The sequence below is a fragment of the Salarias fasciatus genome, chromosome 15 (assembly GCF_902148845.1).
Source record: "Salarias fasciatus chromosome 15, fSalaFa1.1, whole genome shotgun sequence".
NCBI lineage: Eukaryota > Metazoa > Chordata > Actinopteri > Blenniiformes > Blenniidae > Salarias > Salarias fasciatus.
Window position 1 is genome coordinate 15,951,719 of NC_043759.1, and position 26,476 is coordinate 15,978,194.

Consider the following 26,476-nt stretch of genomic DNA (forward strand, 5'->3'; position numbering starts at 1 on the left):
ATTTGTGATTTTGGACAGAATATGTATTGGGGATTGAAATTCAGCACACACTTCCACATCCCTCTCAGGATGAGCTGAGCTGACTCCAGAGTTGCGTCACCATTTGCTAACAGCACTACTGTTAATAATGTATTTATTTTCTTAGAAAGGGATGGTGAAAATAACTACTAATTATCATGTGTAGACATGCTAATGTTGAAATTACTGCAGTTGGTATCTCTATTATTATTTTTCCATAAAAGATGTAATGTTATATTTAACTCATAGTTTACAATTGACACCATGTAATCTACTTTACTACTCTCAAACACTCATCATTGAGTATGTATAGTAGTTGAATTTAGAATCAAGCCTTTTGATCTTCGATGTTGTAGCAAAGATTTTCAACAAGCCAAATTCCCTTTATTGTTATTCTACACTTCACTTTTAATCAGAGAAAGGTGCTTCGAAGGTAATTTCTTTTAAAGCCGAACTTAATGCCTGCTGTTAACGATGCAATTAAAAGGCAGTGAAAAAGTAAAATCTCCTCAGAAATGTACTTTGCAATCTCACTTGGAAATGAGTATAATTTAAGCATCATAAAGTGTGTACCTGTACATAAATCACTAATCATCTTCAGTAATTTTTTTTTTTTTTTTTTTTTTTTTTTGGAGAATCACAAATTGCTTTCCAGGTTTCCTTGCTGATGTTCAGCGTTTCATCTGAAGCTCTGACGCTTCACAGAGCTACAGGAGAACATCTATATGCTTTATTTGATTTTTTTCCCAGATAAAACCAGTAATACTTTTCACGCTTACCTTCAATCAATCTACTGGCTATTGCAGCTGGCTGAGAAAGACTGAATCGCTGCTTCTAATCCACAGAAAATCCCCGAGAATGTCGCTCATTCAACATGTTTACACACACAGGTTGCATTTTTAAAGCTGCCAAAAATATATTATTGAAGTTATAAAATCACGTTGATGAAGATGAAAAGAGCATTAAAAATGGTTAACAGATAGGATTCCTACTAAATTGCCTGAATTGTGCTCGATTATATCTAAAAACACCATTTTTGAATTATACTCCAGTGCACTAGGGGGCGCTTTGTGAAATGTAAGACATTGAGTGGCAGTGGGTTTTCTCAGTTGCTCGTGTGTAAATGGCATACACCTGTATATCCCTGACAAACACAACCTTCAGCCAGTGTTGTGTTACCTTTTGCTCCAGTTACATTCACAAATTACTGCTTCTTAAATAGAAGCCCTGTGGGTGTGCCAAATAAAAGAATCCAAAGGGACAAACATTCGAATTCAAAGCACGCTCTGATTCTTCAGATGGTTGGTGTGAATAATTCAATGATTTGGTACCATGCGGCTCATATCAGCAAAGCTGGTAGCATTTTTTTTTTTTTTTTTTTTGGGGTGCAAGATCCAGCCTGTGGTAAAATGTTTCCCTCAGTGGAGATTTTAATGGTAGAAATAAGCTTCTACCTTTGGAGTTCAGCAAGTATAAACTGAAATAAATAAAATGGGAAATTGCTGTAGCCGGCTGAGCTGGGAAGGTGTTGTTGGTTGAAAAGTGATGATTTGGTCCACATTAAGATCCCCCCCCCCCCAGCGGTGGCATGTGTCTGCCCAGAGATAGCACAGGAGGTGTGTTGGAGGAAGCGACGCCTCCAAACACAAAGAAGTGTGATGGTCGTCTTCAAATTAAGTGCATTTTCGGTGTGAAAACGTCCAAATCCCCCAACATTTTGCCACCTGTACGCAGTTTTTCCTCTGTCACACGTACACCCGGGGGACAAACTGTATCCTGACTGAAAATGAATTTCAATTTGAAGAAGTGATCTTTTGTGTCATGCAGCAATTCGTCTGGATGTGGATTTCTATCTGCGTGGTTTTTGTTTTTTTGCATCCTCCCAGTGGCAGATGTGTTGTGGTGGGTGGCAGCTGCAGAATGGAGGAGCACAGCTTGCTAAGTGATTCACCCTGCTCCTGGCGTCTCCGTTACCCCATGAGTCTTTTCACTGACAATGTTTTCATTTCTATTTGCTTTATGTGTAACAAGGATGGTGGGCTCGATGCTTTGACAGCTCTGTCAGAAAAATGACAGCACCGGTTGTCTCCTCGAGCCGGGGCGAGAAAACCTAATGGGACGTTTGGAGGTTATTTCCTTCTCATGACCTGTTCTGCAGGGGGTGGGGGTGAATATGACACCAAATCACATCTCGTGATTGACACGCTGATGATGCTCAGTCAGATCCAATCCCCACACCGGTGCTGCAAATGAGCTCACTTTGTGGTGACATGTGCTGCGTTTTTTTGTTTTTTTCTTTTAATGCGCACACCGGAAATAACAGTGTTTGGTGAGGAACCAGTCACATCCCCTGACGGGGGAATCATGTTTTGTTCACTGCTGTCAAATACTGCTCTCATTCCTCCCCAAAATCCCCCATTAGGTTCTCGCAAGCAAACGTTCTCTTTCTCCCCTCTCGCCGCCCCTCCCTCTACTCCCTTCCTTTGAGTCATTCATACTGTTGATTCCACCTCTGGAGGAATACATCAGGCATAACGCCTTTTTCTTTCATCAAGGCTGCAGCTTTAAAGTAATTTTCCTCCTCTCATAGGGAGCCAAATGGAGACGAGAAGATGTCGATTCTCTCATCTCTTTGTCTGTCCCCTTTGATCTCTTTCAACATGAATTCCCAATGCACAGAAAGTAAATGGGATTTTTTTTTTCCTCTATCTTTCTCTGGAGCATGGTTGATCATACGAAATTGACCAGAAATGACTCTTAATGACCCTTGTGTTTTACTCCGAAAAGAAGAATACCCAAAAACACACTCCGAGCTATCATTACTCATAGCGCATTTTAATGAAGGATGAATAATTCAGGGTGCGCTTGTAGATATAATAGTCCAGAGCACTGACGCCATGAACACCTTTATGGAGGCATCTTCGTGTGTGTGTTTTAAAAATGAGAGCAGGATGTTGTGAGGAAGGACAAAGGTTTCAGCGATGCCTGCCTGCCAGTGTGTATTGTTGCCTGTCGCATTAACCGACAGCGGTTGTGATTTATCTTGTATTCCCGGTGCAGGGGCCCCCTCTGTCTCACTGGAAAGGTTAAAGCATACAGCCTGGAGGCAGCGCCGCAAAGGTCAACGTGCAGTTTAGGAATGAGGAATGGTCGCAGGAAGATACGTACTCCTCTCCTGGCTCCGGCCTGCGAAAAAAACCGCCGGCCGCGGCGTTTGCAGTATTTCTCCTGCACTTCTCTCCATCCTCCTCCCTCTCCCAGCTTCATCTCATCGCTACCTACCCGGGATACACCTCCGGTATCACTCGCCGTAAAAATAGCTGACCTTGACGAAGCCGTCTCCGGAGAGGGACGCTGCATAGGAAAACGGCAACAAAGAGAAACCGTAAACAAAGAGTGTTCATTAAACAGAACCCCTGAAGCCTGGGTGAGCGTATAGCGGGGAGACGGAGTGAGAGACAGCTGCTTAGAAAAAAGGCGAAGGAGAAGAGGAGAGGAGCGACAAGGGCCCGTGAAGAAACACCAGTGTCTTTGGTGAGTCAGATGTGTTGAGGTGATTAATCTGCCTTGGCTGTCCTTCACAGGCCTGAGGGGGAACGCTGATCAGAAGGCAGCACGAGGCTGCCCCCTTGTGGAAAATAATAGAAGTGATCAAATCCCAAAAACCCCTTCTTCATCACTTTGAACGTCAGTTGCTGGCATTTTTAGTGATTTGCAGTTCCTGTGATGAATAGATCTAATGGTTTTACTTGTCAGGGCAGCTAAAGATGAATAAAGACAAAAGCTATAGGAAAGAAGGCAAGAAAGTGCTAATGTTCTGATATGTGGACAATAAATGTCTTTTAAAGACCTGTATCTAAAAAAATAGTCTCATCTCTAAAACTATTCTCAATATTACCAATGAGAAAACATATTTTGTTTGTGGCTCTCCAGACCTTGTTGCAATATCAAATGCAAACTTCACATTTCTATTTTATAACCTCTACTTTGTTACTGCAATTCACACAGGCCAACTTTAAAGGGGCTGTATCATGCTTTTTTAGCTAGTCCAAACCCTAGAAATGGCTTTAACATGGTAATAGTTTATTTTTGGCGTAGAGGAAAAGTCATTTTGTGTGAAATAAAAGACTTTCTGGGGCTAATTCTGAAACCCGGAAGAGAAAACGCTCTGTTTCACTGAAAATCCCGTCTCTCCCCCTGTGGACTTTGACTGACAGCGTATTTCAACCAATCAGCGCTTCGTTAGCGTCTCTAAGGGTTAGCTTTAGCTCTTTAGCTCTAGCTTCTCTACACGGAAATACACCCGAAAACATCTTTTCCTGTTAGAAACTCACCAAGCGCAGACCCTTCAGACTCTTGCTCTTGCTTGACTGTTGCTTTCAGACGATGGTTAAAGTTTATCTCCATAATCAGAGTTAGAAAAAAGCGGCAACGCTGATTGCGAGGGCCTGCGGGAGGGGGGCTCAGGGGAGCCATCTTCACAGTGTGACGTGAATGTGGGAAAACAGAGCGTTTTCACGGTGCGGGAGGGGCTGCCTCTCTGAGCAGCACAACAAGGAGGAAAGCTCAAACACGCAGGCACGAAGGAAAAAAAACGCTTTGGGGGTGTTTTTGGTGAGTACATAGCCATATAACAAGGTTAAAACATACAAAAAGTGAATTTTGCATGATATAGCCCCTTTAAGACACAAAGCCTTGTTTTACATTTTCACTATGTTTCCTCGTTTGTGTTTTTATTACTATCAATATTACAGTCACTTTTGTTACTGTTTCTTCCTCACTCTATGCAAGCAGTTAACAGATGTACTGAAAATAGCAAAACAAGTAGTCAAAGTAAATCTGCCCCAAAATGCAAAGCTGTGTGATTCAGATTCAGCTTCATCTTGTGCACCAGTGTGACTTCTTCTACGGTCTTAATGTCAACTCATCTCTTCTGGCCTTTGTAATGTCATGTGGAGCATGTTTTACTGATATAATATGAAATTTATAGGAGCATCACAAAAAATAACATTTAAATACAACTGTTGTTAAGGAATTTGTTTAAACTGAGTCTTTTCTCCATAATTTTGCTATACTTGAGGCAGATAACTGTTTTTAATGTAAATACTTGCCTTTTTCACTAATCTAACAAAGAGAAAAGTGACTGGAATATACCTTTGGGATACAGTCTATGTATGTATGCGTGTGCATGTGTGTGTGTGTGTGTGAAGGTGTGTAGTTACATTCTGAATCAAAAACCCAACATATATCCACACATTCAGCCATTACAGTCTCTAGTAATCATACATACTTTAATGCCAATATAATAGGTTTATTTTCCAATCAAGTGAAACATTTAAGACATGTTTAAAAATCCAATCCAAGATTCACAGAAACAAAAAGGCAGTTCTCTTATAATCGGTGCTAACATAATGAGTGATATGCACGTAGAGGAACATTTCTCTCCGTTCAAAAGCAATCAGTGCTTGGCTCTAGACATACTCCAAAGAAGGAGAGCACAGAAAACAGAAACAAAAATGTGTAGTTATTCATCCGTACTATAAGATCTCTGCGCTTTCGACTGCCTTGGTTGGATCTATAGGTCCTTTTGAGGTCCACGGCTCCAGACTTCATGTACATAAAACAACACGGAGCTGACGTGTTACAGATAAAAAAATATAAATGATCACCCCCTACAGCACATTGTTTCTCCAGTCAAGGCAAAGGACAGAGCAGCTGCAACAGGCAGCATGAGGTATAAGAGCTTCACTTTGTCTGCAGTCGATTCCAAAAACAAGCAAATCATTCAGAAAAGAAAGACGAGGCTGACGTCGGAGAGGTTTTTTTCAGCCCGGCACCATGGCATAGTACATTCCAGCTGTTTCTATTTTCAGGACATTCAATGTTTAAATCTTCATCACGTGAACGTAGTACATCAGTCTTGCTTCTTTTGATCAGTCTTTGGGCCAAATGAGTATATTTATTTCAGCCTATTTTAAGAAGAGAGGCGTGTTTCGTATTTTAACATTGTTTTTAATAGGACTGAATGAAGGAACTGGTAAACGCTTTTCATTATTTAGTTTGATTTTCTCAGAAATACTATTCTTCCAAATTAAAAGCCAAATTTCAGCATTTTGGGAAATGTGTTAATGTGCTCTGATTAGTGTATTATGTGATTAATCTCAGGATAGTCCACAAAATGTGTAAAAAATCTGTATATTTCTAATTAATGATTATTAATACAATAGGAGTATTCCAGGTGTAATATGTTCAACGGTAAATCAACTAATATTCATCATCAGCATCAAATTATATAACTGCCATTTTCATAATTACATTATATCAATAACAGGAACTATTACAATGATGTAAACTTCTTATTCAACTCTCTTTAAAATAACAAAACTTCATTAAAATCCTGAAGACACATTTCTGTTATGCTGATAGTGTATTTATTTACCTCAAACATTAAGAGAGGGACAGAGAACGCATTAAAAAAAAAAAGAAATTAAATGTGCACACAGGATCTTAAAACATCAGTAATTTGGTAATCAAGACATGAAAACAATAATTTGGGCTTCTTAAATTTGTGTGTGTGTGTGTGTGTGTGTGTGTGTGTGTGTGTGTGTGTGTGTGTGTGTGTGTATTTCCCAAAATGCTGTTTGTTAGTCAAGTGGCCAAAATCAATTGGGTTAACTGAATGTTTCCATGTAGTATTTAAGTAAAAGGCATTCCATGAGTAAAGAAGTGAAAAAGGGATGCATAAAGTGTGTGTCCTGTTAATGCAGCCAGTCACGTCACTGTAGTGCAGCGACCTCTGTATTGCCCCCTTAAGAATGATTTTCTTCATTTCCACCAGTAAGGGGTGACCTGGAGCACAAACTGATGTACAATTCAACCGAGATTTAAAATGGAATGCAAACATTTTGTGTGTGTTTATGTGTGTGTGTATGTGTGTGTGTGTGTGTGTGTGTTGATATTTAAGCCATCTTGGGGAGTAAATTACTTCAGCTGATACAATGTTCCCTTTGCAAAAACTCTCTTTGATAAGAAGAAAAGCATTTCGGACAGCAAATGTTGGACGAAACCCTCTGCAACATCACGATTGTGTTATTTCTTATTGATAATCACGTCCTTTTTGTTCATCTGTTCAAATAAATGCAGCCTCGAAAAACCTCTTCGATGGTGATTTTGATTACTGCCATCTTAGATCCGCCTCTTTTGTAATAAAGGGATTTCTCGGCTGTGTCAAATACTGAAAAATAAAGAAGCGATCAATCAGTAGTTACATTGATTTTTTAGAAAATATAAAGCTAAAGACAATAATAATATAATTTTCCGTGGGGTTTTTCTTTTTTTCCTTTGTTCATAACAGTTTGACGTGAGGGCCCTCTGTAACACCGTGAAATACTACAGTCATATGCAAAAATCAACCTTTAATCTCATGAGTTAGTTATTTAACAAAAAGGAAAAGTACTGATAACAATATTCATCTTCATAAACACTTTGTTTAGAATGTCATCTATGCAATGTCACCATTAGTACAAAATCTACCGATTTCATATTCACCGTTAAAAATGCCGCATTTGAACCAAAGATTGCAGTTTGCAACAGGAAGGGGCGTCCTCTGCAAACCACCTTTTTCTGATTATCTGAGGCTGTTTTGTAAAAAAAAAAAAAAAAAAAAAAAAAAAGGCAGTTAAAGGCCATTAGAAAGGAGCCCAAAATGAAGATAATATCTATTTGGTGACCGGTGGGATAAATCGTGGAGATAGGCGTGCCTTCTCCACCTACAGCCAATCATATCAAGTGGTTACAAAAACAGTTATGATATAAGAATTACAAACTAAAAACAACAGTCCGTGTATTTTCAAAATGTGTTCACACTGACCATGAAATATCCAACGTGTCTACAGCCAAACCGAATAAACTGAGGTAAACTCGCTGGCTGTCTGCAGCTAAAGAGGAAAAAAAACAAAACAATTCTTCACCCTGGATGTGTTAAGTCTTCATAATAAAGGGCTTTGATTGTTAATATATTTGGAGTCACAGGTGACGAGCCACTTCATGGCTGATCGGCTGAAAAACGCTGCGTGACTCTAGTGCGACGAGTGGCAAAAATTTAATCAACAAACGACTGCATGAAGGAGGTAGAGGGTGTGGGAGGAGGTAAAGAGTTTGTGGAGGAACAGCGCATATGAGGTAGGCTTTTGCTGTAAACAAAAAAAAAAGAAAGAAATCAAATGGAAAGGAAAAAAAAACTGAGTTTTGCAGTAAACGGGATAAAAAAAAGAAGTAACTCAATACATCTGGGAAGGAAGACCAGGAAGTCTGTGGCAACACTGGGGAACTTCTCACACAACACCTCAGTATCACAGAGACCTAGAGTTAATCATACAAGCTCATCAAAAAAAAAAAATATACAAACAAAATGAAATGCACAACTATGTATAACTCAAGAGGTAGTTGCTAATATCAGTACATGAATCGGTTACACACGTCTCTTCGCCGTTGCTTAAGCAGAGTTTGTTGAGTCAGTCAGTGGATGATTCCCAAAAGAATAAAATACACTTTTTTGGTTAATTCCCTGAGAACAGTTCATCATCCTGAGAGGAATTTGTGTGTAAAAATGTAAAAATACATCATACAAAAAGATGTTTCCATAGAGTTTCAAGCATAGGCTGTGCTCCTTCTGTGGTTTGGTCAATCTTTTTTTTTTTTTTTTTTAATTCTATCATGCTGCATTGTTGAGATTTGATTTTTTTTTTATGTGCGCACACACACACACGCATACACACACACACACATTCAAAAAGCTGTACATATATAAAAAAAAACTAAACAAAAAAACCCCTAAACAACCGCTTTATTACGCTTTCAGCATTTAAGCAATAAGTGCCTGTTTTTCTGAAAGGGCGAGGAGAGCGAGCACTTCAGTAAGCCTCAGCTTTTACATGTCTTCAAAATAAAGTCAGACTCTTTGGTATAGAAATATATACCAAGGAAAGTTGGTTGTCTTCTAAGAGCTTTCTTTAATTAAAAAAAAAAAAAAAAAAAAGACACACAAGCTAGTTTGATATAATCATAAAAAGTTATTTGATTTGTCAGAACATTAAGATACGACTCCAAAGCGACCCGAACTCTTGTGGGTGTGTGTGTGTGTGTGGGGGGGGGGGGGGGGGGGGGGGGGGGTCGACTTCAGACGAGCTCTTTTCACATTCAGTATGGTCAGAGAAGAGTTGTTAGGTCACAAATAAGTGCCACTAAAGCCATGCTTGGGATTCAAGTTATTCCAAAAGCAGCACTCTTATATTCCATCCTTCTCTTTCTTTCTATTCTCTCTCTCTCTCTCTCTCTCTCTCTCTCTCTCTCTCTCTTCACTGAGTCCAACGGAGCGGCGGCTGCTGCTGTCTTAACAAATAAAAGTAGGCACAGATGGAGGAGGAACAGGTGGTTGGATCTTACAGCCAGAAGAGCGATCAAGCTTGACATTCGTTTCCTAAAAGGAAGAATTATTGAGGTATCAAGTTAAGTAAAGCAGCTATGACGATACTTGTAACGATCCCTGCCTGCACCCGTTATTGAAAGGCCGGTCTCTTGTGCTCTCTGTTTCAGGCGATTGCTCAGTTTTTTTTTTCTACTGATGAAGGAAGGCATGGAGTAAAACAAAAGCGCGCTCGTCAGCCTGACCTGTGGCGAACTAAACATGGAGAGAGAGAGTTTCACACCAACACGGTTCCCCGTGCTTTAAAACAGGGCAGAGCTGATTTCTTATATATCAATCACTTAAAGTTAATAGAATCTCAATTATATCTTGTGACTTTACATATATATTAATGACTTATTCTATGATTTATAGACTGTAATGTTATTTTCAACTAATTCTGTAACAACCAAAGTGGATTTCTAATGATCAAGTCATTACTTTGAATCTAAACTAGGCTCTAGATGGGTTACATAAAGCCCTCTATAAGACGGGTCTACCTAGAATTGAAGGAAGCAGAGGGGTTAATGGTGTTGGCTCACACATGGAGAGGAGGTACTCCTGTCTGACACTTTTGCTTTCTTTCAACACATGCACACACATTTTCTCTCAATCTTGCACATGCTCACACTTTGACAATCAGTTGGTCCAGTCTAGGTCGTGTAAGAGGTATGTATTGAGTGTTTCTAAATCATAGTGTGTGTTCCAGCAGCTCATTGTGAGTTTTTCTTATAAAAAAATAAAAAAGAACAAGAAAAGGAAAGAAAAATCCCTCTGGAATCCATAAAGTTTTCCCTAAAGATGTTTAGAAGCAAAGCTCAGAGTCCTACGGGTCTGGATTATCGCTCGGAGGGTCGTGAGCTTTTAAAAGACTTCCTCTAATCCTTCTTAAAAATGAGCTACTGTGTGCTTTAAAGGATGCATCAGGTTGTTTTTCATCTTTCAAAGGAATGATCAGGCCTGCAGGATATAAACTTGCAGTCTTTAAAACAGCAACATGTGAGAGGAGAAAAGCATTCAAAATGGCCGACACTTAGGTCCAAGAGGAACAGAGAGGAAGAAAACAGTCAAAGAAACCTCGACTCATGCCGCGTCGCGCGGATCGGAACCAGAGAAACAGTCTCTCCCTGCAGTCAGCTCCCAGCAGTGTTTGCCATAGCTGCACCGAATGACTGCGAGTCAGTCACACACATTCACGCACGTCCGTACCCCGTTGATCGTTGCCATAGCTGCGCTGGTTAGAAAAAAAAAAAAAATCAAAACAAAACGAACAAAAATAAAAGTAAAAAAGAAATTAAGACCTCCCAATTTTTCACAGGTGTGAGGTAGATGAGGGGGGAGTTCAGGTAACCTTGATTGAAGTGGGGGGGGGCGGAGGAGGGAGGAGGGGGGAGGGAGGGGGGGGGGGGGACACGGGGGTGTCAAGGTTAGCAGGTGAAGGGTTCACCTCTGCGGACCGGGTTTCAGGATTTCCTCCACCTCTGGGTCCGGGAGCCGCGGTGTGTGTGGGGCTCCTCGGGGGAGGAGGAGGAGCCCTCCAGGGGAGACGAGCCGGAGCGCTGCTCCTCCTCCTCCGGGAGGCAGAGGTAGGGCCCCGTCCCCGGGCTGGAGGCCGAGGTAGACGCATGTTGGTCCTGAGAGCCTGAGGCGGGCGCCAGCGCCTTGTGGGGACACTGAGCCACCATGTGCGTGATGCTCTGGCAGTAGTGGCATTTCTTTGGCTGGGGGGGCAGGCCACACTCCTTGGCATGGTGATCCAGACCTCCACAGTTATAACAGCTGCAGAAGACACACACAAGCACAGCCTGTTTGAAACCACGGCCCGTCTGAGTGCGGCCTCGCCACTAGGTGGCAGCATGAGACCTGGTATTGCTCCGAGCCCCGCATGAGTGGCATTCTGTCACACAGCTCACCACACTTTATTACATTTGACAAGAGACAAGAGGCCTGGGAGAAGCCACAATGGGGAACGTGAAGGGCACGCTGACACACATTTCAACCTTTCACAGTGATTATCAGTGTTTTAGCACAACAATGGAAAGCTTTCGCTTGTAGGATTTAACTCTTCTTCGAGTCGTTGTTCTGGTTTCAGTGTTCACATTGTTTCCCCGATGTGAAAAGTTGAACATGTACTGAGAAGACAAAGCCTTCAGCAGGCCTTGTTCGGCTTGTTTTAACGTTTTGTTTTCATTTATATTTATCACTTGTATTCATTTTAAGGTCTGTCATGTTGAATGTCCAAAAGGAATCAACAGGCTGAAAATTGCTAGTAAAATAAATATCAAAACAGTTTTTAAAGCGCTTTTCAGTCCTTCATGCTTCTGTTCACTATCTATTTAATATCTATTTAGCACCATTCCTCCATTTCTAATTTAAAAAGTTAGCTCATTTGAAAAAAAGAAAGATGAAGAAATCCATTTTAAAGGTCTAATTAATTTCATGGCAAGATTCAGAAGAATCCTTTATAAGCAAATAAAAACTGTCAAACAGTTTTAAACAAATCATTAACTATATTACACATTAAACTAAGCGAGAGAACATCTGTTATTAAGATATATAAGCTATTTTTACATGCTTCAAGCACAACTCCAGCCAAATACCAAAAAAAGTAACAGTGTCATTTCATCAATCCAAACAACCTTCCAAACAAACTGCACAAATTTTCCCTTTATTTCAAAACTGAAAGTTTTCATTTTAACTCTATGATTGCAGAGATAAACTTATTTCATATCCACCTAAATTAAGAAGGGCCTCAAAAAATAAGCTTGGTTTCAAGAGGTTCATTACAAATGATTTCAAGAGATATTATCGTTTTCTTTACACACAGTACTGATCCACAGCTCACGTGTGGTCTAGAAATTGATTTAAATCAAGAACTCTATTTAGCCATTTTAAACCATACAGTTAAATTAACTTACACTGACTGATTGCAGAAGTTAGATTTTTTTTTTTTTTTTTTTTATCTAAAACATTCACTAAAGATTGAATCTCAGTCTGAGGAAAAGGCCTGAAGCAATATTACCTTCAACAAATTCCAAAGTCAGAAAATGTCAAAAATGCACTGAAAAATCAATTTAACAGCAGATTTCATGTGTTGTTAAACTGAAATAATTTCCATTACAAGCAGCGATTCTTGCCACAACTTTCTCCACAAGGTAACAGAATATTTTGTTCTGTGGAAACTATCTGGATCCGTTTATTTTAATCAGAAGCTCTTAATTGGGATTCATGAACTGATGAATCCATAAATTACTGAAAAGCTGAATTTAAAACGGGGTGTACTGGGGAGAAAGCAAAACACTCCGATGAGACCTATCTTTTAAAAACATTTGGGATTACAAAGTCTGATCATTTTAAATTCAACATTTTGACTAACACTTATAGAACCAAGCTTATTTTTGGTTTCTGGTAGAAAATGATGGACTTTTATCTTCTCAAAATGTGTGTAATTTGTGTGTGTGACATGCAGGAGGCTACATGGTTGGTTTTTTGTTCATTCCTTTGGGCAGCATTGTGTTGGAATCATGAGCCGCTTAATATCACTACACTGGTTTGTTCAAAGGCTTTTATTCAACCTGTTTTTAAGACCTCACTCTTCCCAATAGCTTATAGGTTCTTCATTGCAGAAACATCCAAAGCTGACTCCTTTTTCTATGTTTCTCTATTTCTAAAGATGAAATAATAAACCAGCTTCATGCTTTGGAGAATCTGGACACTGGCTGAAGAAAACGGCTTCAAGGGAGCTGTTTCTATTTCTCCTCAGACAGACGGCGGCTCCTCTGAGCATCAGGCTAGTTTCCTGGACAGCAGAGCCTCCAGCAGGGGTCAGAGCAGCGTAGCAGCCAAAGGAGCTGCAGCAGAGCGCCCACAAAGACAAAAAAAGACATCCCAGACGTCTACCTGCCATCTCTGGATCCAATAGCACCTTTTCTACCACCTCTCTGAAAGGTGGAGATACTTGACCTAACACTGGATCGATTATCCCAAATAAGCTGAATAATTCAAGCTGTGTAAAACAATCAGGGAGCCTCCTCTCTCAGATACGGTTTCCTTCTTTCTGGCCAAAGCTTTTCTTTTCATACTTGAGCACACAGGATAGCACAGCATTGTTCCACTGAAGCAACATCCAGCACAAAGAGCAGCCGTCCTGGGCTGCAGAATGTAAACGTGGCCTTGAAGTGATGCCTTCCTGTACAGCCATACGGCATCGACTCCGCTCCACCTGGCAGGGCTCGGCGCCATCAAACGAAGAACGGGGAAGGTGTATCCTCTCCCGCCTGAACCACCAGCCATTTTCAAGGGGCTCCTACAACAACGCCTCCCTCGGACAGATTTCAGCAGAGCGCCGTTTAGGATTTTAGCGAGGGACAAAACAATTGATTGGGCTGCTGCCGCATTGAGATGCATACAAATCCAATCTGCTCCCGTGCTAATACCGCCTCTAATGTAAAAGCTGGCAAATTGATTTAAAATATCGGCAAAGGCAGGCAAAGTGCCCTATTCAGTTCCTTATTATGGTGCAAAATAACCATAGCAACAGGCATGTACTCAGGCAGATTGAATAGATTTAATCTATAATTTCAGCCCACTCAGAAATAGCTCACTGCGGTGAGACGTATATATAAGACATGTTTTCTTTTACTACACTGCAGCCCTGTTTGCAGGAAGTACACGCTGACAGAAATACAGCTTTTGTTCAGGGGTGGCTGGGATGTGCATTCATACAGCATTCACTTGATCTAAACATATAAAACAACGAAAGAATGACTCTTAATGTGTCGAAGCGTCAGAATACTCACCGGTCTCCCTTTGGTTTGCGTTTCTGGAGTGGGACCTTCCCTTTGGGTCTTCTCTCACTGCCTGCACATGGTCCCCCGCCGGGTCCGGTCACCCGCAGGGACTCCAGGCCCTTAGAGGACTTTTTATAGGTGAACTCCACCTGCTCACCCTCCTTTAAGCTGCGGAAACCCTCCATCACCAGTTTACTCTGTTGGGAGGGGAAAGAAAAGGAAAAAAAAAAAAAAGCAATTATCCCTTTAAAAGTGGCAGATGCTTCGAATCCACTGGGGTCTGTATTTAAGTCAGGCAATATCCAGGATGTAGCTGTGAAGCATGTTTGAGCTGATGCCACATGAAATCGCTCTGAAGGTGCACCTGTTTCTTTAAAGCCCGGACGGATGCAGTTCTGTAAGGACTCATGTGCACAAGGTGTAAAGTTTTGTAAGCACACAATTCAACGTAACACAGCAGAGGGAAAATGTAAACGAGTCATTTGAATTATCTCTGACATCCATATGACCTTGAATAATGTTGAATAATTTAGCAGTCCATTAACGACAACTCAAACGCTTCCTGTATGGATATTTTAGGGTTCTATATTCTGTGCTACATGGGTTAATTTTACTTCAGCTTGATTTTTCTGACCTTGAATCATACAATAACCAGACAATTGCACTTTAATAGTCCTAAGTGGTTAAGTGCCAAACAAAGGATGCAATCATCTTCAGCAGAAAATGTCATTTCTCAAGGAGGAGACTCAATTCGATGCCTTATTTCAACTTTCTCTCTGCAGGGCGACCGCTTCATCCGTAATCTAGTGTAAGTCCACAGCTATCCGGGTGAATTTAAAACCTTCGCGAGGAGATTTGTGACTGCTAGAGAGAGCATAATGCTTATTAACAGCGGTAAAATTTACAGTCGGCGTGCGCGCCGCAGCATGCGGCAAACACACACAACAGCCAGCAGCACACAATGAGTGCAGAAAGACAAAGACCTCATTTCAGACATGGTGGATTGACTCGATGTGGTTTGCACCAACTGCCATGACAGTTTGCGCACAGAGAGACTTTATCTGGCACGGAGTGTCCTTGGTACACTCTCTTTATCTACTTTTTGCAGAGACACCACTTCCTATTCCCCTCTGCGGGGCGAGAAGACAAGAGAGCTACACCCGTGCAATCATTTCCCCTCAACACATCCACCATCCATCTTATCTACATGATAGGAATTATTGATTTAGTTACTACATAACCACTGGACAATGATTTATGTCGTGTTGATCGCACGGAACGGACCACTGATAGGCACTGTATCCGTGACCTTCACGAATCGCAGTGAACCCTGCAGATCTCGGCATAGGTAAACACACCCACACGGCCATGCGAGCGCACACAGCAAAGCTTACTACCTACTATACATCAAGACCTATAAATAACACCGGCGATCTGCAAGAGCGGCGCTTGCAAGTGGAGAGACACACATGTGTAGGAGACGAGAGGAAAGAGAAAGAAACAAATGAGCAGAGGGAATCAGATGTGAAACCATAGAGGAAGGAGGCAAAATGTGCTCGGCGGTATTTTTTCATAAACGACGGCAGCTGCAGGAAACTCAAGGTGCTCTATAGGTGGCGGGGAGATATAGATGAATATGTAAGAGTGTAAAGTGAGAATGTACACAATGGTGAGAAGAGACGCAGTGACAGAAGACGTGGGAATTAATTACAAACTAAGAATAGTGTTGCATTGACTGCACTCTGGTTATTATCTTTTGACTGTCACTCTCCAATCACAAGCGGATGATGATTTATTTTTCTTAAAGAATTAAAGAATTTCAATCAATGCGGAAAGCTTACATTAAAGTGTTTGAATGTGAGCTCCTGAGAAAACAAATCTGTTGAGGATTAACAAATCGGTCCTGTTTCATTAGGAAGTCATTTGTCTTCTGAAGCTGAATTACTTAAAAAGATTATTGCATATAAAGATTAACAAGTAAATTAAATAACTTTGTTTCGATTTGTAATTCTTTTGAAATGCAGGAAATGGAAAGTCAGATTTAAAAAAAAAAAAACACAATTTTAGGGGTTGCTTATGAGAAGGCACATGGTAGCGAGATAAATAAATAAAGAGTGACATTTTACTGAGCTTCATCACAACTTTTATCACATTAGTGCAGGAATTTGACAAAAAGATTTCCAAGTTTTAAACTAAACTGACAAACTTCTTTTAATAAGCCAGTAATGGGTTCATTTAAAGAAAAACTTTTTTTTTTTTTAAACAATTCCCTTTCTCTTTTGGTATAATCAGTAAACAAATGAATTATTTTCTATATTTACATAATTGTATTTGTACAATTTTTTAGCTGTAACTACAGTTGCAGGGGGAAAAAAACCTAGAAAATCTGATGAAAAATGCTTTTTCCAAACTTGAGGAAAAGGCAAAAAAAGGCCCCAAAATATAGAACTTTCATGAACAAAGTCAAATAAAATAATAAACCAAAAGTTTTAAAATGAAATGGAAGCACCTGCACTTTAAGGCAGTTCTTTTCATTTATTGTGAGCAAAAAGTAGGTATTAAGATTTTTACCAATGTTTGGTTTTTTTTAACAACTTCACTTCCGAAACTACAAAATCTGAAAAAAAGATATATTTTAAAACCCATAATAGATTTCACATAATTTTTTTTTTAAATCTGATAAAGCAAGCTGCAGTTTAGAATGTGTTCAGTTCAAACATAATTAAAGATTTTGTAAAACACACATACAAAATCAACTGTTTCCTACTTTCTGATTTATTGTTTCCCCTTCTTTTTTTCTTTTGTTTTTATATTTTCAAAGTTTGAATGTTTTTGTTGTTTTTTTTTAAATATTGTTTGTAATTTCCATGAAATTAGTTTTGTATATTTTCTCATTTTGCCTTTTTGCTGTCGCGATGAAGCCCACTTTACTGAGTCGATCGCTGATGGAGGCTCGTCCATTCTGCGTGTTCAGGTATTGGCTTTAGCTTTGAGAAGAGCAATAAAGATCAGAGTGAGAGGAATCGCTCTGTGCACCACATTCAGAAGAGAAAGCAAAACAAAACAGGACTGAAGCTTAATGCAACTGTTACAAGAACGACAAAAACGAGAGTTTTAGCAATCATTACCTTGTATTAAACTAAAACTCATTAGAAAAAAAAAAAAGGTATAATGAAGAAATAGCCAAAAAAAAAAACCTGAGGTGCTCTGATTAAAACATGATCCCTATCATGAGACCATCCGAACGACTGAACTGCTTTTTTTCTGTTTCCTGCACAAATCAATGGAAAGCAAGAAAAAGTTGAGCCCATCCCCCACGAAACACAATGAATCCAGAATGATGCTGAATAGTCGTGGGCCGAGCTCCGCCGCGGCACACGAGCTCTTCCTCTTCCTCTCCTGTCTTCAGCCCACAAGCAGTGTGTCTCTCCAGGTCAAAGTTGAGTGGTTTGTCTCAGCACTCTACCCCCTCTCCAACCCCCTCAATTCCCACAATGCATCTGTGAGGAAACCACACAACCTCTTTTGTTCTGCAGAAATGCAGGAAAACACACACGCTCTCTCTCTCTCTCTTTCTCTTTCTCTCTCTATCTCCAGCTCTCTCTCTCTCTCACACACACACACACACACACACACACACACACACACACACACACACACACACATCTCCATATAGGATATGGTATCATTCTCATGTTCAGGTCTCACATGAGCTTTGAAGCGTGCTGCTGCAACAGTTGAGGCTCAACAATTACATAACAAAATGCAGACCGTGGATGTGTGTGTGTGTGTGTGTGTGTGTGTGTGTGTGTGTGTGTGTGTGTAAAACTATCTCAAATCAGAAGCCTATAACCTGAGTCGCCCCCTCTCGAGTGACCTGGCGGGTGTCCTGACCCGTTTCAGTTTACGCAAAGAGGTCAGGAAAGGGCACGGCTGGAGAGAGGGAACGACAGTATGCCAAGGAGAACGTGAGAGTGAGAGGGAGAGAAGAGAGAATGGGGGCGTGGCCTGGCAGGGAGGTGGATAAGGGAGGGAATCTGGAGGAAGAGGAGGAGGGGGATTCATGGAACTGCCTCCAGCGCATTCTGTTCAGCTCCAATGGAGGAGCAACTCCTGATCAGTGCCTGGACTTGGGGGGAGGCCAGGAACAAAACCCCCATTTGATCAGGAACCCCACAGGTCAGGAGCAGAAATCCTGGGGTCAGGGGTATAACCACCCCAGCACCACCCCCTGCCCGAGTGGAAGACCACACCAGCATTCAGCCCCGAGCCGCCACCAGCAGTCACACTGCCATCACGACTGCTGAAGATACTGATACTACAAAATGGCTACCAACACACTGAGAAGGCACGATGACAACAACAAGCCTTGCTTATATGTAATAAATATCTCTCAATAGTTCTGCACGTGTGTGTGTGTGTGTGTGTGTGTGTGTGTAGGAAGGAGCCAGCGATCAATGCAGGCGCTGACATCCTGGATAGAAATAGCCCTCCTTTTCATCAGCCGGTCCTCGTCATCACCAGGCCCAGCAATCAATACAGGAAGCTATAATGTGAGGGGACGGGAAAGCAGGGAGAGAGAGAGAGAGAGAGAGAGAGGGGAGACCCGCCGTCCTCCGCCGAGGCCGACCACCGGCCACGGAACGGCTAATTACGGGACGCTTTAAATCAGAGGTGGCCAGCACCAAGCTGTGCACCGGATCAGGCTCGCGTCGGGGAAGGGAGCGGGAGCGTGCGGAGGTGACCGGGAGGGAGACGCCGGTCACCATGTGGCGCTCTGCCATTAAGGAGCTTTTTATACGCAGGAAATGCTAAGTGGACAAAGCTGGGCCAGATCAGCTCAGATGGATGGAACCCAACAGCACCGGGATATAAACTACAGAAAGGAGGGAAAAGGAGCAGAACAGGGTGAAGAGGAGAAACACATACACACACACACACACACACACATGCACACACAAGCATGCCAGTGAAAACCACCAACAGAGCTCTTATGACGCTGACACCCCGGCCCTCCTCAACACGTTGTCATTAGTGGCCCTGACCCTTCAACCCTGCCCAACCCCCATCAAACACTTAAAAGCCTTCATGTTTCCCCTGCCTCAAATTAACAACATCCAACACCCCCGATTATGACTGGGGCAAATATTTGATCTGCGGGAGGAAGCACTAGATCATCTTGCTACATTTATCAGCATGAGAGGGGAAATGAACCTCAGCGAGGTGACTGGCGATAAAACACACAGCCGGCTAATAACTGCGCCGATTCAGGACGCAAACACAAGCTCCCTCTCCGTTTTTTATCTGTAATAGCTGCTCTATTGTTGGGAATAATGATCACATATAAAAACTTATTCTGAACGTTTCTTTTTTGAAAAATTCTGCTACAAAAACTGTCTGAAGGTCAGGAACATTTCTAATCTTGCACAAAGCACTTTTACAGAAACTGTACTGGATAAACATCAGCAATAGGTGAATATTAGATGAACGAAACGTCAGACTGTGTTTAATTTTATGCTAAAGTGAGTTTTAATTTCAGATTTCACTGTTGAATCTGAGTAATATTATCAATGCTCCGAATCATAAATACAATTTACATAAATGTTTTCAGTTCATCTTGTGCTTCCGATGCATACATCTTTTTTCAGTGCTTTTCTTCTTTGACCAGAAATGAAATAATTAATTGGTAATTTTAAATATTATTTTTAAGTCAGTTTTCCTAAATTTTGTCCCTCTTGTTTTTATGATTTTTTTGTTGCCATGCCTGACAGTAAATATAGATATAGGAGGTTGTAAATACACTTTTTTTAAAAACAAAAACAAAAGATGTACTTATTTATTTGTTTATGAAATCAATTTCTATTATTTTGAGCTGAAATCAGTGTCCTGGAAATCTGAAAATGTTGCAAATGTGAGAATAAATAGTTTAATGCTGAATATGTCAGATATGAAATTGGCACGTTTCTGATTAGATTAAAAAAATTGTTGAAAGTGCAAAATATTTCCACGTTAACCTAACCAGCTGATTCCCTCTTTGTATTTTAACTGAGCTGTGACTCTGCCTTCTACCTCGCCACCTTTCTAATTACCGATCATCTCCTCTGTATGTGTCCAGCTCCTCAATAGGAAGTCACATGACCAGCCTTTCTTCTTCTTTTGCTTTTCTTTCTTTTTTTTTTTTTTTTTTTTTTTGATGTACAGGGAAGACGGGCGGGTTGTTGGAGGTGGTAGTGCGGCTGCAGGAGACACAAAGCCTGATACTGGCTATCTGGAGGCAGGGATGGGTGGGGCCTGCATGCCAAACGGTGACACGGACCAGAGGTTAATCTCACTAGGGGCCCACTTTAACCTCACTACACAAAACACACACACACACTCGAGCATGCACGCATGCACACTCACAACCTGAAACATCTTACAGCGGTGCATGTAGACATCAACAACCTGGTGGCTGAGAGCACAAATTAAGCACAACCACCACCCACCAACACACACACACACACACTCACACACGGTCTCCATAAATTGAACACACACACACTCACACACACACACACACACACACACTGGGGGTTTCAGGAGAAAGCAGCAGCAAACTGTTCAACATTTCAAACTGATTACCGACAAAGGGCAAGCAGCCCCCACCTCGCCGCCACACACCCTTCACGCCACCCAACCCTCCTGCCTTTTTGTCTTTAAAGAAATTCCTCTTTTTAAAGAATGCCCGAGGAGAGAACACCCCCCAAGTCCCAGCAGGATCTCTCTACACACACACACACACACACACATATGCACAGACGCAGTGAGGAACCTTGGGTCCAGGTACAGACGCCGTACACAAACAGAGATAATGGATCGGCGCGTGTGTGGAATCGCCGAGCTGAGAGCTATCAGGAAGTGAAGATGCTTAATTACTCTTCCACACTGGCAGCTTCCAGGAGGAAGTGATCAGATAGGAGCTCTGATGAAGAGGCCTCCCAGGAAGAGAACTCGTGGTCGGGCGGGGACCCTCTCACTGACTCACACACTCGCCCTCCCCTCTCTTACCTCCTGCTCCTCCACTCACTTGTCTTTTTCCAACCTCTCACTCATGTTTTCCTCCTCGACGACCACGAGTGCCCCCCCCCCCGGCCCAGCACCACCTCCACCGCCTCCACCCCTCACCCACACTTATTTTTCCCACATCCCTCCTCTTTTCCCTCTCCTTGGGAAACTCCTCCTCTCCACCCCCACCCCCACCCCACCACCCTTCCTCCTGTCCTCATGCTCCCTCTTCCCCTTTAAATCGTTCTCAGCTCGCTCCTGTGCTTATAGGGCCACTGCTGTGCAGGGAAAATATTTTTTTAATCTTCATGAAAGATGACTTTGCACCCCCACTCTGCCCCCCCCCCCCCCCACCCACCCCCCCGAAAAAAAATGAAATGCTGAAATTATTACAGCACTTTGTGTTGAGCCAAAGTCTTTTTCACCAGCTTGTATAAAAGTCTGCTCTCAGGTTAGCATGCTTCATATCCCAAGAGACGTTTTCCAACATCCTGGCACTTTACAAAATATAGATTTCTCTTTTCTTTCTCTCTTTTCTTTCTTTTTTTTTTTTTTCTTTAGATACAGCTGCAAAATATAAGATAACCTGCCAGACTTTAATTCAATAAACCCAAATCTGGACACTTCCTTTACACCTGGAAATAGCATCAGTTTATCCATATGGCTCCAGGCTGCGAGCAGGCACCGAGAGCGAGTGAACAAGTGAACCAAAATGATTGACTGACGTAATGAGAGTGCATGAATGAATGCAAATCCCTGCGAAGAAAAGGGGTGTTTTGCATACAATATCATAATGTGCTTGTGTATGCGCACGGTCTTCCCTTTTCAAGTTAAATGACAGCTGAAATATTGTAAACACAATGCTGAAACTGGCAGGGAAATGCAAAAATGTAAACATGTGATTTCTTGTATTCTCGCTGATTTACAGGCCGTTTTTCCTTTTTTTTCCCCCCCCTGGGGCAATTTGCTTTTTATGGATGTAAATTTGCAACTGCCTGCACAAACATAATTGTCACACAGCAGATTTGACAGTTGCTGCAAGCAGCCATTTTTTACTTCAACACCTCTGCTATCAGAATACCTGCCGGGCTGGTAATGCATCGTGGATAGATACAAAAAAAATAAATAAATAAAAAAATCTCTTTGCTATAAAGAATGAGAGTAGGGCAACGGCCTGTGCATTACAAACTGCTGAGACAGACCGTGTTTATTTAACTTGTGTTCAGCTCTTAAGGCTCTTTCCCAGACCCAGACTTTTCCTTCAGTCTGTCTCGACTGATTCATTTCTTAAACATCTCTGGCCAGGAAACAAAGCCTGCTTGGAGTGTGCAGATGGATATGGCATGAGTCAATGGAGTCGCAATGTGAAAGTATCAATCATAACCTGGGAAAAAAAATGGTTTTCACATGTATATAAAGGCTGACAAATGTTTTCTTTTAATGTATACACGATGATGCATGTCCACGCTCTATTGCTGGAAACATTTAGGGCAAAGGTCAACATAATGTTTATAGCAATTCACTCAAGATATCCAGCAAGATTACTGCAGTCTTTAGATGAAATATGTCATTTGCCACAGCAGTGGAGCTAAACTTAGCAATCAAATTAATTACTGGATAACAGACTGATATATTGCAGTGTTAACACACTTCAGGAGTAACATGTGGAGGGTGACAAGTACATACATTGAGAAAGCAGGTGAAGTGAAAGCAGAACACACGGAGATGTGTTAAACACAGCAGCAGCAGCAGTAAAAACCTAATTTCATCTCTGTGATCTGTCCCAGCCGTGTGTAACGCCGGCACTGAACAGGTTGAAAAACCTCCTTCCTCTGCGATCCATGCCAAACGGCGCTCTCACCCTCTAATTTTAGATTTGCTTCCAAGAGTTTAGAGGCTTGATCGGGCAAAACAAACAAACGTCACTGCCAGTTCACATTTTATACTTTTGTGATTCTCCTAATTAGTCTGCTCATAATTAGTTGACCCATCTTTTTATTCACCACTACCTCCCTGCTGACATGTGACCTTTACTGTAGCTGCTCCCCCCTTCCCACCAGCTCGGCTCCACATCCCCTGAGCAGAGCAGCACAATGAAGACACTTCCAGGAGAGTGTCAAATGAAATGGTGAAAATGCCTCTCTTCCTCCCTCTGTCGTGTACGTTAAAGCCACTTTACAGCACTGTAAAAAGGCTGATTTAAAGCTGCGAGGAGGGCTGGACTCTCCACCGCTCTTTGTTTGCGGTGGAATAAATGGAAAACAAGGCCTCTGAAATGAACTCCGTGCACATAAAATAAGCAACACACACGCGGTGTGGAGACAAACCGAGCCAGACTTGAGTGCAGTAAATGCTGCCATAAAGGATGTTGTGTCTTAAAGCGTCACGCTTTATTTCTAATACACCCAACAAAACAGAAGCGTGGAGTCGAACGCAGATCACAATCAAACCGTGAGGGTGAAAACTTTCAAGGAAAAAAAAAAAAGAGAGGGAAAAAAAACATGCTCTCCGACATGTTGGCTGCATGAGAAGTAAAGTGTGCTGTCCCTGAGAGCAGAGTGTGAAAGTAACCGTGTCACAGCCACACGACTCCTTCCTTTCACTTCGCAGTGCAAGAGGCGAGGCTGTGCACGTGCGGCCCAAAAGAGGGAACTTGTTTTCTTCGAGCCAGTGGACACGTTGGGCAACACAAAACATCCGGGTGGTACAATGTAACTACCGGGAGGTGGAAAGAAGGATGTGACCAAGATGTGATCTGAAGGAGCACACAGGAAATAAAAACCGATCGACTTTCCAGGAGTCGGTCCGGCTGAGGCCGATGCGCGAGAACACCAAAACCACCACAAAGCAGATGTTGATCCATCTTCACTTTTCTTTTTTTAAAAGGAACTTACTTGGTGGACGAAAACATCCAGTGGCGGGTCGACGGGGCTCCCCTCGCTGGAGGTCATTGAGATAAATCCAAAGCCCATCCGGACGTTGAACCACTTGCAGAAGCCCGATCCGGACAGGACCTGGGGTCGAGTCCGGTCCTCCTGCTCGGTGGACTTGGCGGGGTCTTCTCCGCCACCTTTACCCGGCCCTCCTGGAACGAGAGGCGAGTTAGAGGCTTCCTCCGACACGAACACACACACGCGCCACGGGATGACCACTTCGCTGCTTTATATAAGTTTGATGGTTCTTCTGTTGCGTAAAAAAAAAAAAAAAAAAAAAGACAAAGTTCTCCAAGAACGCATGGGGGGGAATCCCCTCCAGTTCCTCCTCTACTACTATCACCCACATCGCACAAGCAGCCGGGGGCGCGTGCTGCTGTGACCCTGTGATTCAAAGCAGATACCCCCCCCACCCCCTCCTTAAAAAATAGAAAAAAAAAAAGAAAAGAAAAAGAAAAGTTGTTTGTTACTCCCTGACAGATGATCGCCCGTGTTTCGTGCACAGGCATGTTGACTAACTTGTGGACGCCCCCCCCCCCCCTCCTCATGCATCTGCAGTCCGCTCCTGCTGTGGAGTTGCAGTCTTAACCCGGGGGAGGGAAAAGGCAGGTGTACACATGGTTCCCGGAGCTTTACTAGTGGACACAACAGCATAAAACGCTCTAACAATGCGTGTATCTTAATGCAGCGAGACATGGTTAGACACGGTGCTCGGCAGGGGCGGCTCAGGTCGGGTTTTGCTTTTTCTTTTTCTTTTTTTCTTTTTTTTTTTTTAGGAAGAGGTTTGGAACAATAATCACGTTGCACCTTGCCTCCCCCCACCCCCCCTTCCCACCCACCCCGCCTCCTTCTCCCTGCCTTTCAAGCGGACGGAGAAGGAGGGAGGAAAAAAAAACTATACAAGAGCAGAAAAATAGAAAATAACTGCAGAATAACCTTCGGCCATGTTTCCCCGCGGACCCTCTGCGCCCAAGTTGCAATAGAGAAGCTTCCTCTGCGAGAACGGGTTGCGGTAGTCACCATTAATCCGACATCCTCGATCCCAGCGGTCACCAATTGAGCTCGCATGGTACGGCGTGCTTTCTACCTTTTGATATTTTTGTCATGTCTTTCTCTCTTCCCTTCAATCCCTTCCTCACTCACACCACCTCTGTACTGCTCTCTCTCCCTCCCTCTCTCTCTCTTACTCTCTCTCTCTCTCTCTCTCTCCTTCGCTCTCATTCGCTCGCGAGCTGGCTGTGCCCGTTCCCGTAGTGAGAGCACGTGACTTCGTCAATTACATGCTTTCTTGCGACTAATTTCTGCCCCGCGATTTTGCAGGCAAAGAAAGAAAAAAGAGAAAGAAAAAAAAAGAAAGAGGATTTGGACTCGCAACCTTCAGCAACGTTGACTCGTCCTCGCGTTATTTGCGCGACGCGAAGCACGATGATGGAACAATGGAGCGAAAGAGAAGCTGTGTGGCACGGAGCGCGGTGCACGCGCTCTCCTCATGCGTTCAGCCGAGATTGTGAATCATCGGAGGGGCTGATGTGGCTACATGAAGCTATTATGCGCCCAGATTAGATTAGATGATTAGATGAGATTAAATTATATTTTAATGAACCCTGTGGGATAATTGGCCGGCCATGGCAACGGGGAAAACACGCGCAGAAACAAAGGGATAAGGCATCGATCGATTTAGAAATTAAAAGCAAAGGATGAAGTGGAGTCATCTAAAACCGCAGTCGGATGCAACCACTCCAGAAAGTTTTTCTGCTATCAGCAGCACAGATGACAGTGTTTAATGTCTTGACTGATGCAACTTTCTGTGTTTGTAAGATTTAAGCTCACATGGTTTTTATGAAACACGTGGAAACACAGCTTTATGAGAAACAGCTTTATTCTGCAATCAAAACTGCATATTAAGTTTCTCATTCTTAAAAAAACATAATTTTAAGAATTAAATCATGTAAAATACACATGTGAATAGAAGAGTTAAGAGTAAAGTATTTTAGAACATTTCTTAAACTGATACAGAAACATAAAAACAATCTCTCAAAATTCATATTAACAAACTTTGATTTAAATCTCAAGTTCAGTTCAGCCATATGTTTGTGACATGCCAGGCTACAACCTAAAGAATCCAACTTCCTTAACCTCAGATTAAATTTAGGACCCACAAAACTCCTAAAGCAAAAATGATAAGTAACATTTTGTTTTCCATGCTGTTGCATGTGTCTCTGAGCTCA

The 26,476-nt window shown here is 42.2% G+C and overlaps 1 protein-coding gene across 1 annotated transcript; it reads right to left on the bottom strand.

Moving 5' to 3' along the window:
- Window positions 1-10,944: 10,944 nt before the first annotated feature.
- On the bottom strand, window positions 10,945-24,757 carry lin28b (lin-28 homolog B (C. elegans)). Its single transcript, XM_030110829.1, has 4 exons — window positions 24,719-24,757; window positions 24,210-24,428; window positions 14,281-14,468; window positions 10,945-11,260 (listed from the first exon to the last, which is right to left on the bottom strand). The coding sequence occupies exons 1-4, from the start codon at window positions 24,755-24,757 to the stop codon at window positions 10,945-10,947; spliced, it is 762 nt and encodes a 253-aa protein (XP_029966689.1).
- Window positions 24,758-26,476: the final 1,719 nt, after the last annotated feature.

What these genes read in the sequence shown, in the direction of transcription:
- lin28b (XM_030110829.1), bottom strand. Translation starts at nt 24,757, where the DNA reads ATGCCTGTGCACGAAACACGGGCGATCATCTGTCAGGGA. An exon ending in GGGCGATCATCTGTCAGGGA is followed by an intron (nt 24,429 to 24,718) that starts GTAACAAACAAC and finishes TTCGTGTCGGAG; the next exon opens with GAAGCCTCTAACTCGCCTCT. An exon ending in CGCAAACCAAAGGGAGACCG is followed by an intron (nt 11,261 to 14,280) that starts GTGAGTATTCTG and finishes TGTCTTCTGCAG; the next exon opens with CTGTTATAACTGTGGAGGTC.